This window comes from Carassius gibelio, chromosome A20 (genome assembly GCF_023724105.1).
Source record: "Carassius gibelio isolate Cgi1373 ecotype wild population from Czech Republic chromosome A20, carGib1.2-hapl.c, whole genome shotgun sequence".
NCBI lineage: Eukaryota > Metazoa > Chordata > Actinopteri > Cypriniformes > Cyprinidae > Carassius > Carassius gibelio.
Window position 1 is genome coordinate 18,669,823 of NC_068390.1, and position 15,915 is coordinate 18,685,737.

The 15,915-nt window shown below is 38.1% G+C and overlaps 1 protein-coding gene across 6 annotated transcripts in view; it reads left to right on the forward strand.

Annotated features, from left to right (window-relative positions):
* Nucleotides 1-15,915, forward strand: part of LOC127938674 (NHS-like protein 1) — an 87,607-nt gene that overhangs the window by 42,861 nt on the left and 28,831 nt on the right. Inside the window, exon 1 of one of the 6 annotated variants that reach the window (XM_052535467.1) lies at nt 5,391-5,546. The exons of 4 other annotated variants lie outside the window; for them this stretch is intronic. In XM_052535467.1, the coding sequence (XP_052391427.1) occupies nt 5,531-5,546 (16 nt within the window). In that variant the 5' untranslated portion in view covers nt 5,391-5,530. Of the gene's footprint in view, nt 1-5,390; nt 5,547-8,188; nt 8,818-15,915 lie in introns of those variants that run through there. One more of the 6 variants, XM_052535461.1, reaches the window with a different exon arrangement.

Below are 15,915 nucleotides of genomic sequence, written 5' to 3' on the forward strand. Positions count from 1 at the left end.
TTTCCAAAACAGGAAACAATACAGGAAATTTCTCCAAAAGCACCTACATTTCTAGTCGATGTTAAAATCTTGATGTTAACAAGCATACAAGCTTCTAAATTTAAAACATATATTTATTCTTTTGGCACCTACGTGCTGGTACAGTACATGCAAGCCTAATTAAACTGCACTAACTGCTGCTCCTGCACTCTTTATTTAAATGCATCCTATAATTTTGGGCTGTCAGGCCCTTGTAGTAGACCCATAATTTCGGAGTGTGGGTTGCCCAGCGACAGGATGTTTTTGTCGGTTTCTATGGAAATGAATTGACTGATTGTGTGGCTGCCCTGATTCTCCCCCTGTCCCGAACACAGCCTCGGGTCAAAATCTCTACTTTTGATGTTTGTGGATTAATTGATGAGTTGATTTTGATAAAATAGTTGAGGTCATGTGGGTTGCGTTGCTTGCTAATGACGCTCTTATTAATGCAGAAACCAGTATCATAAATCAGTGGCAAAGCCATCTCTGTTTCACATAAACGCTGATTTAAACTTTTTTTTTTATGCAGGCAATTAGTCTTTTCTCTTCATAAACGAGCTTGATGCGTTTAGCTTCTGAATACTCTCCACTACAGTTTTCCCAATTTTCTGTTGACAGCGCGGGTTACGAGGGTCAGTAACGTTACCACACAAACCAGTCAGAATTAACAAGCTCTCAATAAGCAAAAATTGAGTAATATCTGCTCTGGTGGATTCAGCGAATAAGTGAGTCTTTTGAATGATTCATTAAAAGAACCGGAGTTATTTGTTGTGCACCGGATTTCACTGGTCGAGATGTTATGTCTTGCGCATTTTGCTTAGACAATTCAATAGAAAGATGTGTTTCTTGAAATGATTTAGCGAAACGCATTGTATTGAGTGCAAACTAATTCACTACTGACGTGATTTATTATTTTTTATTATACATTTTTATGTTTTGTTTTAGCACCTCCACTTCAGCAGTGGAGGAATCGCTGACAACCTTCATAGAAATGATGCTCGAAATTTCTACAGGTGTTTCGACCGTGCTATCTACACTTCATCTTTAATTTATGTGCCTCCTAGAGTGTGTTTTATCATTGCTCATACTTTTAAAATCTAAATAATTTATGTTATTTATTCCTTAGTTTTGCTCCTTCCAGCGCATATTCTGATGACATCATCATAAGAATCTGTTATTGTTTGTCGCCAATAAACTGCATTGGACTACGGCATTTAAATCTGACTTTTTATTCTTTCTGTCTGTTCTTTATGTGCTGTTTGTGATGGGCTGCTGTTTGTGACACTCAGGTAAGTCAACATCAGTCTCTTATTATCATTGTATAGAATGCTGTTTTTGGCACATTTATGGGCCAGTAGGTGTCAGTATTAAAACATTTACCCATTTGTCAAATGATTTTATCCAAAGTAATTTGTAGTGCATTTAAAAAAAAACATTTTTATCATTTGTTTAGGAAGATAAATAAGAAACAGCTATGGTGTAAACTTGTGCTCCTTTTATAATGTGTAGTACTCCTATAAATATGACTTGCTGACTCGAACCGCTCTCAAATTGTAATTGTAATTAGTTGACCCACAACCTTTCAATATGGTGTAAAAAAAAACCTGACTGACTTAAACTGACTGACATTAAAGTAATTTGTTGATAAAGAAAATGGAAAACAAGCTAGTCTACAGTAATGCAACTAGCTAACCAAATTTGATTCGCCTGATGTTATTCAGTAGTTTTGGTGTCTGTGACGTTGTTTTAACACTTAATCTCAATATTACATTGATTTCAATCTTTTATTTAGCATTTGTAGTATTTTCTTCTGTAAATGACCTAAGCTGCAAACATCCATAACTGTTCTTTTAAGCTGATTGAATTACACACATCTGGCATGTAAGCACATAGCTTAGAGTAGTAAAGGATCTCTATAAAACCACACGTATTTGGCACACAGTCACAAACAAACAGGACTGTCTGTGAAGGGTGGTTGATGCTAAAATGGCTAGCCGGGACAGCTGTTAGCTGTTGTTGGGTTTGATAACACAGCCACAGTGTTTTGAGGGATTAAAGTGATTGTGGTTCAAAAAGGGGGTAAGCCTGAGCCGCCTCTGTCCTTGAACTGCTGACTGTCTAAAATCTTTCACAAATGCACACACACTTATAAACTTCACTGTGCTGTAAAGTGTTTGTATTTGCTTTTAACAGAACAAAAATCATTCCTAGACAAGCAAAACTGCATCTCAAATCATGTTCACATTCAGAAAATACTGCATTTGATTACTATGGAGCCAAAAGAGTCTCAATAAAGATAAATGCACACACTGCATTCACATATGCACACATAGGATTCATACATGCACACACATAATTCATAAATACACACACAGGATACACAAATGCGCACAAAATTCACAAATGCACACACAAAATTTAAAAAGCACAGAAGATTCACAAATGCATACAAAATTCAGAAATGCACACAAAATTCAGAAATACACACAACATTTACATATCCACTCAAGATTCACAAATGCACAGGACAAGATTCAGAAATGTATTTCTGATGCACACACACATACATCTTGATTTACAAACTGCTTGCGGTCTGTGAACTTCACTGCATTTGTGTGTGAATTTTGAGACTCCTCTGACTTGGCCTAAACACACAAATGCCTTTTTTTAAACAGGGAATGATCCAATCAACCAATCAGATATCTCCCTTGTTTAAGCCAATCACAAGAATGCACCCCACGTGGGGGATTGTTTACTTGTAAGCCAATCAGCAAACGACTCACTTTCCTCAGTGAACAACTCACTTTCCTCAGGCAGCGAACGACTCACCTTCCTCAGCAAACGATTCACTTGACTCACGCAGCGAACGACTCCCTTTCCTCAGCTCACTTACCTCACTTACCTCACGCAGCCGGCGACCCACTTTGCGCAGCTGGACACCCACTTTGTGCAGCAGGAGACTCACTTTCCACAGCCGGAGAGTTACTTTCCTCTCGCAGCGAACGACTCACTTTCCTCATCGAACGATTCACTTTCCTCACGAGTCACGCAGCGAACGACTCACTTTCCTCAGCGAACGATTCACTTTCCTCACGAGTCACGCAGCGAACGACTCACTTTCCTCAGCAAACGATTCACTTTCATCACGCAGCGAAGTTGAGCAAACGACTCACTTTCCTCACACAGCTGGAAACCCACTTTTCGCAGCCGGAGAGTCACTTTCCTCTCTCAGCGGACCACTGACTCTCTCTTCATGTAGGGACCGAATATTATAATTAAAGTGACTTCTATATTGCATCCAAAAGAACATTTATATATATTTAAATATTCAAAAAGGTGTATTTCTTTTTTTACTTTCATTAAAATATTTCAATAAAATGAAATAACTGCCTATTGCAAATTTATGAATCCATGGCTAACTTTTTTTCTGCAGTCACTGGGATATATGTATTGAGACATTTTTTTATTTATATTTTGTAAAAAATAATAAAAAATAAACCTGAATTGTAATCATTCTAAACATCTGTATTTTCATAAATAAGTAGGCTATAATATGCTGCACCACATGCATATCTTGCTGTGTGAACTCGTTCATGTGATTGGCTTATAAGTAAACAATCCCCCACTGTGGAGTGCGTTCTTGTGATTGGCTAAAACAAGGGAGATATCTGATTGGTTGCTGATCATTCCCTCTTTAAAAAAAAAGGCATTTGTGTGTCTAGGCCAAGTCAGAGGAGTCTCAAAATTCACACACAAATGCAGTGAAGTTCAAAGACCGCAAGCAGTTTGTAAATCAAAATATATGTGTGTGTGCATCAGAAATACATTTCTGAATCTTGTCCTGTGCATTTGTGAATCATGAGTGCATTTGTAAATATTGTTTGCATTTCTGAATTGTGTGTTTATTTCTGAATTTTGTGTGCATTTGTGAATTTTGTATGCATTTGTGAATCTTCTGTGCTTTTAAAATTGTGTGTGTGCATGTGTGAATTTTGTGCGCATTTGTGTATCCTGTGTGTGTATTTATGAATTATGTGTGTGCATGTACGAATCCTATGTGTGCATATGTGAATCTAGTGTGTGCATTTATCTTTATTGAGACTCTTTTGGCTCCATAGATTACGATTTCTCTACAGATCTCATGTGACGGCAAAATGGGATTCATGCTTGGAGGAATACATCACACAAAAATGAAAATTTGATCACCCTTAGGCCGTCCGATATATAGAAAGTGTTTGATTTGGAGTTGTGATAAACTGTTTTGAAGGAAGATAAATGTTTGCGTCCAAAAAATATGTGCAAACTGTAATGAAGCAGAGCTCAGTTAGTTCCTCACTTTCCGCGCTGACGCCGAGATCGTTCGCTTGCTTCAGTGAAAGTATAATGTGCCTAACGTTTTCGACTCGTACATCACACGTCACGCCCTGATGTCACGTGTCGTTACGGGATCTTTACGGGTTGTGTGTGAAAGCACACACATATCCCGGGTAATCACTGGCAGTGTGAAAGTGCCACATCTAGCGACCAGGGACCAATTGCCAGAACACTTTACCCGTGTATTTGCCGGAATGGCAGTGTGAAAGGGGCTTAACCAGTTGTTAACCAATGAGAATGGGTGCCAAAAGAATGAAAGTCCAAACAGCTTATGAAAATATCACATAATCTACCAGCAACTTAAACACTGTTCATTTTTGGGTGAACTATTTCTAAAAATCTTGATGCAAGCAGTAGGTCATTCAGGTATTTTTGCATACTGCTTTATATATCTTTATCTGTTTTTGTTATTAAATATTGTTTATTCAATACAGAATATTTATTCATTTATTTTGTTTTTTTTTTTTACCCCGGCCACTGTTTAAATGTTTATATTTTTGCTACAAATTGAAGCATCAACATAATATATCATTAAAAAGTTAATGTAAAAACGACCTTATGTGCATTGGATTCGCTAGGGATTCTGGACCCCTTGACATCTACTATACCTGATATATGAATCGATATTGATTTGATTTGAGATCAGAATCTAATCAAATACATAGTTTGTGAAATGAAATCAATCAAACTGATTAATAAACTCTGTCAATAATTGCCTGCTGTCATTACTCTGTCAATGCATTTACAAACACACGAACTGTTTTTGGCACACTATGATAAGGAAACATGTTCAGACATGGGGCAACCGTAGGGTTCATTTGTTTTTAAAACATCAGTGTTCCCACGAATGAGTGCCCAAATGTGTCCATACACGTCTTTAAAAGCACAGAGAAAGAGAGAAATAACAAGGGAAAGAGAAAAAACAGGGAAGAGGTGGTACTAAGATGACAGGAAGGTGGGAGTGTCTGTGGTGGGAGAACGAGTGAGTGAGTGAGAGAGAGAGAGAGAGAGAGGGAGAATAGGAGTGTCAGTGAGTTTGCGTATGTTCCCATGAGCAGGCCGGTGTGTGTATTTGGATATTGGTTCGCTCGCTGGAGTGGGATTGACATCTCTGGGGATCTCTAATGGACATAGAGCCATGTCATGCCTGGAAGGTGGGACATTTTGTGTCTGTATGCATTCAGTTTTTTGTTGTTTGTATCCACATTTTGTGTGTTTGAGAGAAAAAAATAACAGCATAGGGGAATCTTTGCCTGATATTAAAGGGGAAAGAGGGTCTTTGTGGTTGGAAAAACATTTTTTTTTATTTTAAACCCTATGTTCTGTCTCCATAAATAAAACAGTATATTTAAAATGTGTTGACAAGCTTTGCAGTAATATATAAATGCATTCATTTTGTGTTTTGTTAGCATGTGTGTGCTAGTCAGCTGTCGTGGCATGGTGCTAGCCCATGTGCAGTGGACACCAAGAGTGTGTTCGTCCGGATACCTTACTTTCTCTCGTTCCATTGCACTCACTGTTTTAGTTTCTCCCTCTAATTTTGAGATCATTTTATGGAAAACTCCCTTTTGCATTACTGTGAATCTTCATCCTTAGAGTTTCATCTCTGTTGTCATCTAAGACAAAAACTAATCATAACAAATAACTGTTCTGGGTAAATATATTAAGCTTTTTCAACATCAAATAATTTGTTGGAATGGACTTTTTCTTGTCTCGTTTTGTCACTTTAAATGAATTAAGTCATTACTACTAGATGCAATAAAATTATAAATATATTTCTCTACTAGATAATTAAAAACTATTTATATTACTATATCATACTGCTATGCATTAAAAAAATTTACTACTTTTGTTTTTCTTTTTATAACTTTTTTTTTTTTCTGGCATGCAACAATACATAGATTTCATCCACTTAGATGTTGTCCTACTTCTGCAGACTTTTAATGATTTTTGATGTAAAAGCAGATCGAGCAGTAAATCTGTCTTATTAGAGAAAGGCGCAGTTTTATTTATTGCATAACTCTTGATTTGACCCAAGATGCTGCCTACGTGCCAATTTACATTTTATTTTGTTGTTGTTTACTGCATAAATGAAGGAACAGAAATGTGATTATGGAATGTAGATTTCAGATTTAACTTGCATTTGCATTAACATAGCACGTAAAAGTGATATGTTACTGCATACAGCACATGCATTCAAATACTTCTGTAGCATCACATGGTTTCTGTGTTTTTAATTGTTTTATATTTCCATAGATATCAAGTTTTTGTTGTGACACTTCTGTAGAAAGGAATAAGAATGAGGAAGATTAGTGTATGTTGGTTCATTTCAGTTTGTGCCAGGTGTTGGCCTGTTGAACTGGTTATTCTTGCACAATTACAGAACAACAACAAAAAAAGTTGTTTGAAAAGCTTTATGGGACAATACTGTATTATTTCATCCACAGCTAGAGGTCGCTGTTCCTCTTTGTAAACTGTCTTGCTCACTAAACTGTCATGATTACCTGAGGCACACAATGTGTCACCTCAGCAGGTTAGCAGCACCCAACACAATTCATTTTAATCAGATTGTATTTAGATTAGTCCACATGATTAAACGCTCATATTAAACCACAGTCAATAGTACTGTGTACTTTTCAGCAGTGAACTCTGTGTATTTACAGACAGTGTGATTACTGTTTTCCTTGGCCAGAGTTTCTGCTGAGTCTCTGACTGGGAATGTAATTTGACGAAGGAAATGATTCAGCTTTCTTTTTAAGGAAGTTCATGCCTACTGTTTTAAGAAAGATGTGATTTAATGTGCAATTTAGACTAACTAAATCTGGTTAAGATCTGCAATTCAGTGTAATGCTAGCTCTGTGTTTGATGTTTACCTTAAAGCCAATAGACATCAACCTGTCTCTGTGTTGGCAGAGGTGCTTGAGCTCTTGCATTTAACCTTAATTACCTGTACCATGTGGGCATCTGTGTGACTGTGTGTGTGTGTGTGTGTGTGTGTGTGTGTGTGTTTGTCAGTCTGATAATCCGTCTGAGATTAACCCAAGAGGAGCAAGAGGAGCCAAACACACTGACCAAAACTCCAGCAGGACCAAAAGGATGATAGTTAGTTCTCATTTGTGTCCAGAGAGGTGGAGAGATCAGCAGTTATACTTTATACAACAACTTAATATCAGATCCCCAAAAAACAGTTTGAACACGTCAATTCTGCTGTGTTAACATCCTGTGAAGTGTTTTCTAGTATATGAATGCTTGAATCATCTGTTCTCCAACAGCTGAAACTTTCTAAACCGTGACTTCGTGCAGAGTAGTACAGAGTTGAAATTGTTTTATTTTTATTAGCTTTTATTTTTCATTTTTATTTATTTATTTGTCTATTTTGGCTCATATTTATTCATATTTTAATATTGTTTTATTATTTATAGTTATTTTATTTTGTACTTTAATATGTTTTTATTTTATGTTTTTATATTTTTGCTATATTACGTAACATGAACTAACAATGAAAAATACTTCTTAGGCATTTAATTTTAGTTGTGTTCATTTTAACATTTTCTATATTATTAAAACTAAAAGTTGTATGTGTTAATATTATTTAATGAATCTAAGCAAACATGAACTAACAATGAACAGTTGTGTTTTTATTAACTAACCATAACAAGTATTTAAGAAAACTGGAAGAAATGTATTGATTTTGTTAGTTATGGTTTTTTGTTTTGGTAAGTCATACTTTTTTGAAGAGTAGCAGAGGGTGTGTTTTTTTCTCGCTTTTTTTTTTTTTGGAGATGCAAATCTGTTTGTAATCTAACCCTCTGTGGATTGCGGCTTTTGTTTGCGCAAATCAATTAAATTCAAGCAGCCTCACTGAAGCAGCCCAAAAGAAAAGAGTGCGGTGAGGAGGAGAGGGGTTTGTCTTCTGGAGATCCACCGCAGGTCCCTTGTGTATTACAGAGAACATGCCCCATCCACTGCCTCCCTCCCCCCCAGGATTGAGGATGGGAGGGCAGGGGACAGACCTGAGGTTGGCGGATGAAGGGTTTGTGTGAGAGGGAGGGAGTTCAAATCAAGGACCGCCTCCAGGACAGCTCCAGGCCTGAGGATCCTGCAGCATGCCGACATATGCTCAGCACCTCTCTATCGTGAATGTAGTCGATTGCTGCTACCAAGTGCGGTATGCCAACCTTTGCCCCTGCAAGATGGGCAACAATCCACCCTCACAGCTTCAGTCTCCGTCCCTGGAACCGGCCCAGACCCCCCGCACCAGGAACGAGTGCAGTATCAGGCGCAGACTGCTGGCCTCCAAGGTCTATCAGAGACCAGAATCACTGTGGACCCCTAAACCAATGCTAAGAGTAGAAGGATTACGAGGGGACACTCTCACACGCTCTCAGTCTTGTTGCAAGAGGAACTCGCTATCTTGCTTTCCCTGTAAGTATACGGCAGTGATTGCATGGTTTTTGAATGTAGTAATAGGTCGGATGGTCTCATTGTGGTGAATTTAGTAGCTAGTTTAGTTTGATATCAATGGAATAGTCTGATTACAACTTTTGCACATGCCTAGATATGTGTTGAAATGGTTATTTAAATGGATAGTTCTGTAATCATTTATTCACCCTCAAGTCATTCCAAATGAGCAAATTATGACTCTTTTATCTCTTTTAAGTAAACTGTTAAAGCAGCACTTTTTCAAAACTTTTCCACACCTTTTTCCATTTAAGTTGATTTTAGCTGCTGAGCTTGCTTGTGTACCAGAACACGCTGGGTCTGCTGTCATTGTCTTCGGTGTGACTGCTTTTGTACCAATCAATACAGAGATTGTTCTGTTGAGATTTTGTGATCTTTGACCTTTAGAGACGTGACTGAACCTTTTTGGCTTGACCCCTTGGGACCTCTTCCCTTCCTGTCCTTAATAAGGTTAGCTTCATTCACTCAGTATAATGCAGAATGCCATTTATTGATCTTTCATAGCATCACACATATGACCCGTTGGCCATTCATAATTTACTGATATATGCAAGCAGTGGGTGACTCTAAAGGTTATGGTATGATGTGCACAGGAAGTACAAAAGGTGAGAGTCTGATGGATGGGGATGCATTTATGGCTAACGATGAACATAGGCTTTTTAAGACCATTTCAGACTGTGTCTTTAATCATGCATAGTGTTTAGTTGTTTAGATAGGCCCTTTAAGCAAACGTTAGCATGTTTTGATTGTATAAGTCATATCAGATGCTCAGTTACAGTACAATGACAAGAAACAGAAGAGAAGTGTCCAAGCTACCCATGGGAACCCAGGACAATGGGGAACAGCTGACTGATCGTTCCTGATTCTGATGGAGGGGACAGAACTGACCCACAAACAGTGTCCCCATCACCTCACTGAGTTAATTATTATCTGATGAAACCAGTGGAGGGGAGAAAACGGACCAGAGAGGTGAAGAAAGGCACAATGAATGTGTGTGAATGGGGTTGAGATTGAAGAGGGAGAAGATGTTGTGATAAAAAAAGAAGATGATGGAGATATTTTATAATGTATGTGATAAGAATGACAAAAAGGCTTTTATATATGATTGATATATTAAATAGAGATGAATAGAGATGCTAGTGACTATAGAAAATGATAAATGTTAGAAAAAAATGTGACACACTTTGGGCCATATGGACATGCAAATTACTTTTAATAAGATATATTAATATATTATATATAATATAAATATATAAGTAATTTTTGAAAAATAAGCAGAATAAGATAAATACGAAAGGGATACAAATTAAACTCATTTTTCAGAGACGGTAGGTTCACTTAAAATATTTATGTAACATCTTTTGTTGGTTAACATTATAATGACATGGATAGGTAGTGATGCTTTCCCTTTAAGACGGAAGGCATGCAATACTGACACGTTCAGTTTTCACCCACCTGTTCACGTTCACTTAATATTCCACATGAAAGACATGTGGACTGCTGTGTGTTCATTTGAGCACTGAGAAATGATCATGCACTGTTTATGAAAACTGAAGAAGTGGAGCGTGCACGAGAGAGAGCACCTCTATCAGCACGATTCCCACTATCCCGCCTTCACCAACTTTAAGTTAATCGACAACGAATTGTGACTCCAGGGGGAAACGGGACATCTGGTCACCACATCCCTACCCTTTTGCGTGCTAAGGCCATTGTATCAGATCTCTAGTAGTCTATCCATCCACTGCGGCAGCCATACTGAGATGATATGCAAACGCCCCATTGCAATCCAATGACAGGGAAGCACATTTTTAAGGACAAGACAGTAGCCTATAGGATGTATTTTGAATGTCCGGTAGTCCTCAAATAACATTATATTCCCGTTTCTTCTTGAAAGTGAAAGTGACGTGACATTCAGCCATGTATGGTGACCCATACTCAGAATTCGTGCTCTGCATTTTAACCCATCCGAAGTGCACACACACAGAGCAGTGAACACACACACGGAGCAGTGGGCAGCCATTTATGCTGCGGCGCCCGGGGAGCAGTTGGGGGTTCGATGTCTTGCTCAAGGGCACCTAAGTCATGGTATTGAAGGTGGAGAGAGAACTGTACATGCACTCCCCCCACCTACAATTCCTGCCGGCCCGGGACTTGAACTCACAACCTTTCGATTGGGTTTTATCATTATCACTCTTGCTTTTCCCAGTTATTTTTTGTCCTTTCTCTCCTTCACTGTCTTGTATTGTTGGATGACACCAGTCGTGCTACAGTATTAGGCGCTGAGCAGGTGTTTCACAGATCTCTGCTAAGCCGAGCTCAAGCATTGTGGCCAGTGGTCGGTCAATTCTTCAGTATATCCTCTCAAGGGACTGACAGAAACTGGCAGGAGCAGACACTGAATAATGGGACGTGTTTAACAAAATTCATTTCTAGAGGGAGTTGGAAATTGGAGCCAAAATGTCGATGAGAAAATCATAGAAAATTGATATTCTGGAGAATCTGAGAAACTGATATAGATAGTCAGAGCAAAATACTGTCCTTAAAGTATTACAGAGGAACCTGGGTGGAGATTATAGGCCACCATTTCAAGAATACAGTCATCTTCTAGGTTCTGGAAGATAGTTATTTTGGTCCGTTACTATTGTTTGCACTGTCCTTGTATGCTTAATCTCAGTAAGGGATTGTGGGTAGCCTTAACCCCTTGTTGTGAATTGTGAATACAAAAGGCTTCGTCATTCCCCTTCCTAACTAAATCTAACAGTTCAGTCGCGCAGCATGACAAAGGCACTTTGTTAATCGTCAAATCCCCTCAGGCAAGCACACATAACCCCTGCTGATGGCAGGACTGGGACAAAAGAATCCTTACTGCTTATGTTACCATTCCTTAAAGACATTCTGGATTCTTTTACTTCTTTCCTCTTTCCATATCCCTTTCTTTCTGTTCCATTCCCTTTCTCTCTTCCTCTCACCCCACCTCCTTCATCATATGTTCACCTCCTTCATTAAGAATTGGGGGTGGAGCTACTCAGCTGTAAAGAAGTGTCACTCGGCGTGGGGTCAGCATCCTGTGTTTTTCGAGGAGGAACGAGAGCTGTCAGTCATTATGGAAGGCTGCACCTTTTGTTTTTAGATGGAGTTTCTTAATCGTAAGTGCTACTTATTCATACTGAGGGTTACAACAAAAACTCTAGGCCTAAGTATTGAACACAATGTGTTTGCTAAGACCATCAATGGTCCCATAATTATGTCTTATTGAGGAGAGATATCATTTTTCATACTTTATTTATATACATTGAACAATAAAACGTCAAAGGATGCACTCATATCAGTATTGGTTCGTTAAGTAAAACAGGCTGATAACATGTCGCCAAATGATCATGAGACCCCACATTATTAATAATGGATTGTTAAAAACAAATGAGTTAAAATACAGTATTTATAAAACAAATTTGATCATAAGCATGTATAGCTGCTTTATACCAAAAAACAAAACAAAAAAAAAAACATGGTTTTCCACATAATGTTGTTTTTTAGTAATCAGTTAAAAAAAATGTTTAATTAGATTTAATATTGGGCAATATATTGGTTATCAGATTTAATATATATTATTATGTATCAGTATAAACTAAAATGTCCACATTGGTGAATTTCTAAAAACTCCAGTTGATTTACATGAGGACTATGAAATGCTCTTTTGACAACCATCTTTAAAAAAAAAAACCACCCACAACACCCTAGCAACTGCAAAGCAACACCCAGTCAACCCTGGCAATCACCACTCCCATATAGATCTGGTTGCTTCAATAAGTCAGTTGTGACTGAATCTTAAATCTATATTTTAGTGGCCTATTTCTCACACTCTCCAGGCACATGGCATCTGTAATGGCCCCTAATTAACTTTAGAGAGCATCTTCATATGGCTCTTTGTATTGTGTGTTGGCTGAAGGTGACAGGAGGTCACTACATATGAATGTAACGATGTGTGTGTGTGTGTGTGAGAGAGAGAGAGTGAGAGAAATTTTAAACACTTATTCCTTCTCTGAATAAACTTCTGTCAGACCAGTGCCTCTCCATCATGATGAGACTGGGTCTAATGGACTCTTTCAGGGCTTGTTTGGTTTAGTTTTGGCACTAATTGGGCCTCCTGTTCCATCATGGCAGCTGTAATTAAGTTCTGGTTGAAGGATTACTTGCTTTAGGGGATTGAGGGTTAAGACTATTTTTATTTAGTGCTGGACATCAGGTGTTTGCCGAATAGAAAGGGGGAGAAGACCGTAGACACATGATTGATTTGGAGTTGATTGATGTGGGTTCCAAGCTTGGAAAAAATCATGGAAATTTATAAAATCTTGAAAGATGATTGGAAATCAGTCAAAAGGTGTGGGCCTCAATCGGGCCAGTACTGTTATCTTGTATTCATTGTCCAGGTTTTTCCCTGAACATAGAACATACCGAACCGAACCATGACCCTAAAACCCTGAACCAAACCAAACCTTGAGCAATCTGAACCATAGTAAATTGTAGAATTTCTTTTTTTATATATTTATTTTTTGTGATGGGACCCATGTCCATGCAAGCAGCAAACCCCTAATTATTAAACCCTGGTCAGTGTAGTGTAGTGTTTTTTTCCACAGATACAAACACTCAACCACACTGTTGTATCCATCTCTACTTGTATCTTATTTCAGGTCGGCTGTGATTATCTCACAACAGACTACAGTATGTTTCCTCTCTGAGCAGTGTGCCAGGTAATTAGGTTACAGGTCATCCCTAAAAAGAGGGCACATCCTCAGAGCGTGAGGTCTGACAGCTGTCACACATATTGATCGGTTCCTCAAAGCCATATATCTTAAAGAATTGTGCTAAATGACATTAGACGAAAGGTCAGTAGGGGTTAAAAGGCAGGGACAGGATCATTTAAGTGAATTATTTTAGATCATTTATATACTGTTAATGCCAGGCCAGCTATCATGGCCTTGGAAAAACTTCTGCTCTTTAGCAATGAATTGCCAGTGTATCTGATTCACTTTTCCATTCTTCACTTTTCACCTTCCATTCAGCTCCAGGCCAGATCTTATTACAGTAAACAGTCTCCAATTTATATGTCATGTGTTGAACATACACACACACACACCTCAGTTAAAGGATTTGTTGGATGCAGCAGGTGTTTGTGATCTCAATGCAAATAGGTAAAACAACAGCAGCTGATTTAGCTTGAGCTCAGTCTTTAATTAAGTCTCATTAACTCTGATAAATAGGTTTGACATCTGACCAGTATTTTATTCGTCTGGCCACATGTTCACAGTGCACACAAATCTAATTTGGTTCTTGAATGTGATCTTCAGGACAGACTGTTTGCACGGTTGTTTTGTATGTAATGAAATCAGATCAGTTTGTTCAGACAATGTAGACAGTATCTGAACAGTAGCTGTCATCTGTGACCAATCAGAGACTAAATGTCACAGAGCAACTCACAAGTCATGATCTGAATGTTTTCTCAGAGCGTGACATTACTTTGTGTGTTTTTACGCTGGAAAATGGTTGAATTACTTAGATTATCTTTATATGGCAGGATTGTTAAATGTGATTGAAATGATGTGCCTCATAAGGGTCCCTCTAGCATCATTTGACTCAGAACTGAATTCCTGACAGAGTCATGGTCCTGTAATGATGAAGGCTAGAGAGGAGAGATTTCCACTCTATCGCTAACCAGAGTCAGACCGCTGTGACTCTTCAGAGACTTGTTATGATATAAAAGATGAATGGAGAGTGTGAATAGAAGGATTTAGGCAGTGTCAAAAATGTGGACAGAAGATGGGATGCTACAGGGATTAATGCTGTTAGGGCCCTGTTTAATGCTGTCCTCTTAATGCTGCTTGGACAGATTCACAGGTAATGTTCTCATATGCTGAATATAACATGAACACTCCTTTGAAACCTGAAGACTGACAGAATGAGCTGTCTACAGGTCACTAAAGAACCAGTTTGACAATTAGTTGTGTTCAAACCTAATCTAAACACTAGATGGCGCCAATCATACATTTCACAAACATACATGAAACTTGGGTCCTCTACATACCTCTTCCATTGGAAAGCCTTATTGCAATGTGCTTTGAACATATATTATATTATATTAGCCTATATTATAGTATTCATTAATATATTGAATTAGCTTTCATTTTTATATTTCCAATTGTTTAAGTTTTAGTGTTGCTTGCTTTTCTACACGTTTTCATTGGCTGCATTTGAATTCCTGTATTTTTCGTAGTGTTTACTGTATTGTAACTCAATGAATTGTTGATTATAGTATGTTCTGTAGGTATACATATTTATTCTGCCATGTTATTATTGTCCTTTGACCTGTATTTTCTTTGACCAATGGTACATATAACTACCGAATTATTCATGTTTGAGCCATGATTGTCCTGTGTCCCAATGTAACACTGATCTCAAAAGGATTTTCATAATGGTTATGGTTTTTAAGTTAATTAAAAATTAAATCAACCTGCAGTGCACTCTAACAAGTCTTTCTCTACAAGTCTACTATTTACATACTGTGTTGCAAATAAGTACACCTATTTGGAATATTTCATTAAGGTGAAATATGTTGTCCCTGTCAGAGTTAATCCCAGAGGCGTTTTAAAGTTCAGTATTTGATCAGTGAATTGCCCAGACTCCTTTGGGAGTCCTCAGGGGGAGAGGCATGTTATCAAAGTGGTTTTAGGATCTATATTAAATGAACTCTGTTTTTTCATCAATGGGGCTTCATCATATTGATAGGACACAAGAGAGGAGGAGGTGTGTGTGTGTGTGCCCTGCATAATTCAGAGAGACTGGAAAGGTTTGTGGGGGTAGGACAACAGGATATACAAACCCCCTTTACACAACCCCTCACCCTGGAGCATGCACTTGTAGCTCTACTTGCCACTTAATGAAATGAGTGTTTCCAAATCCAGGTGTCCTCAAAGATGCCTATTTGAATATTGCCTCTGCTTTAAGAGGATAGATTAAATGATAGGTAAATTGATATTCAGGATTAATGATGGATTATTAAGGACTATG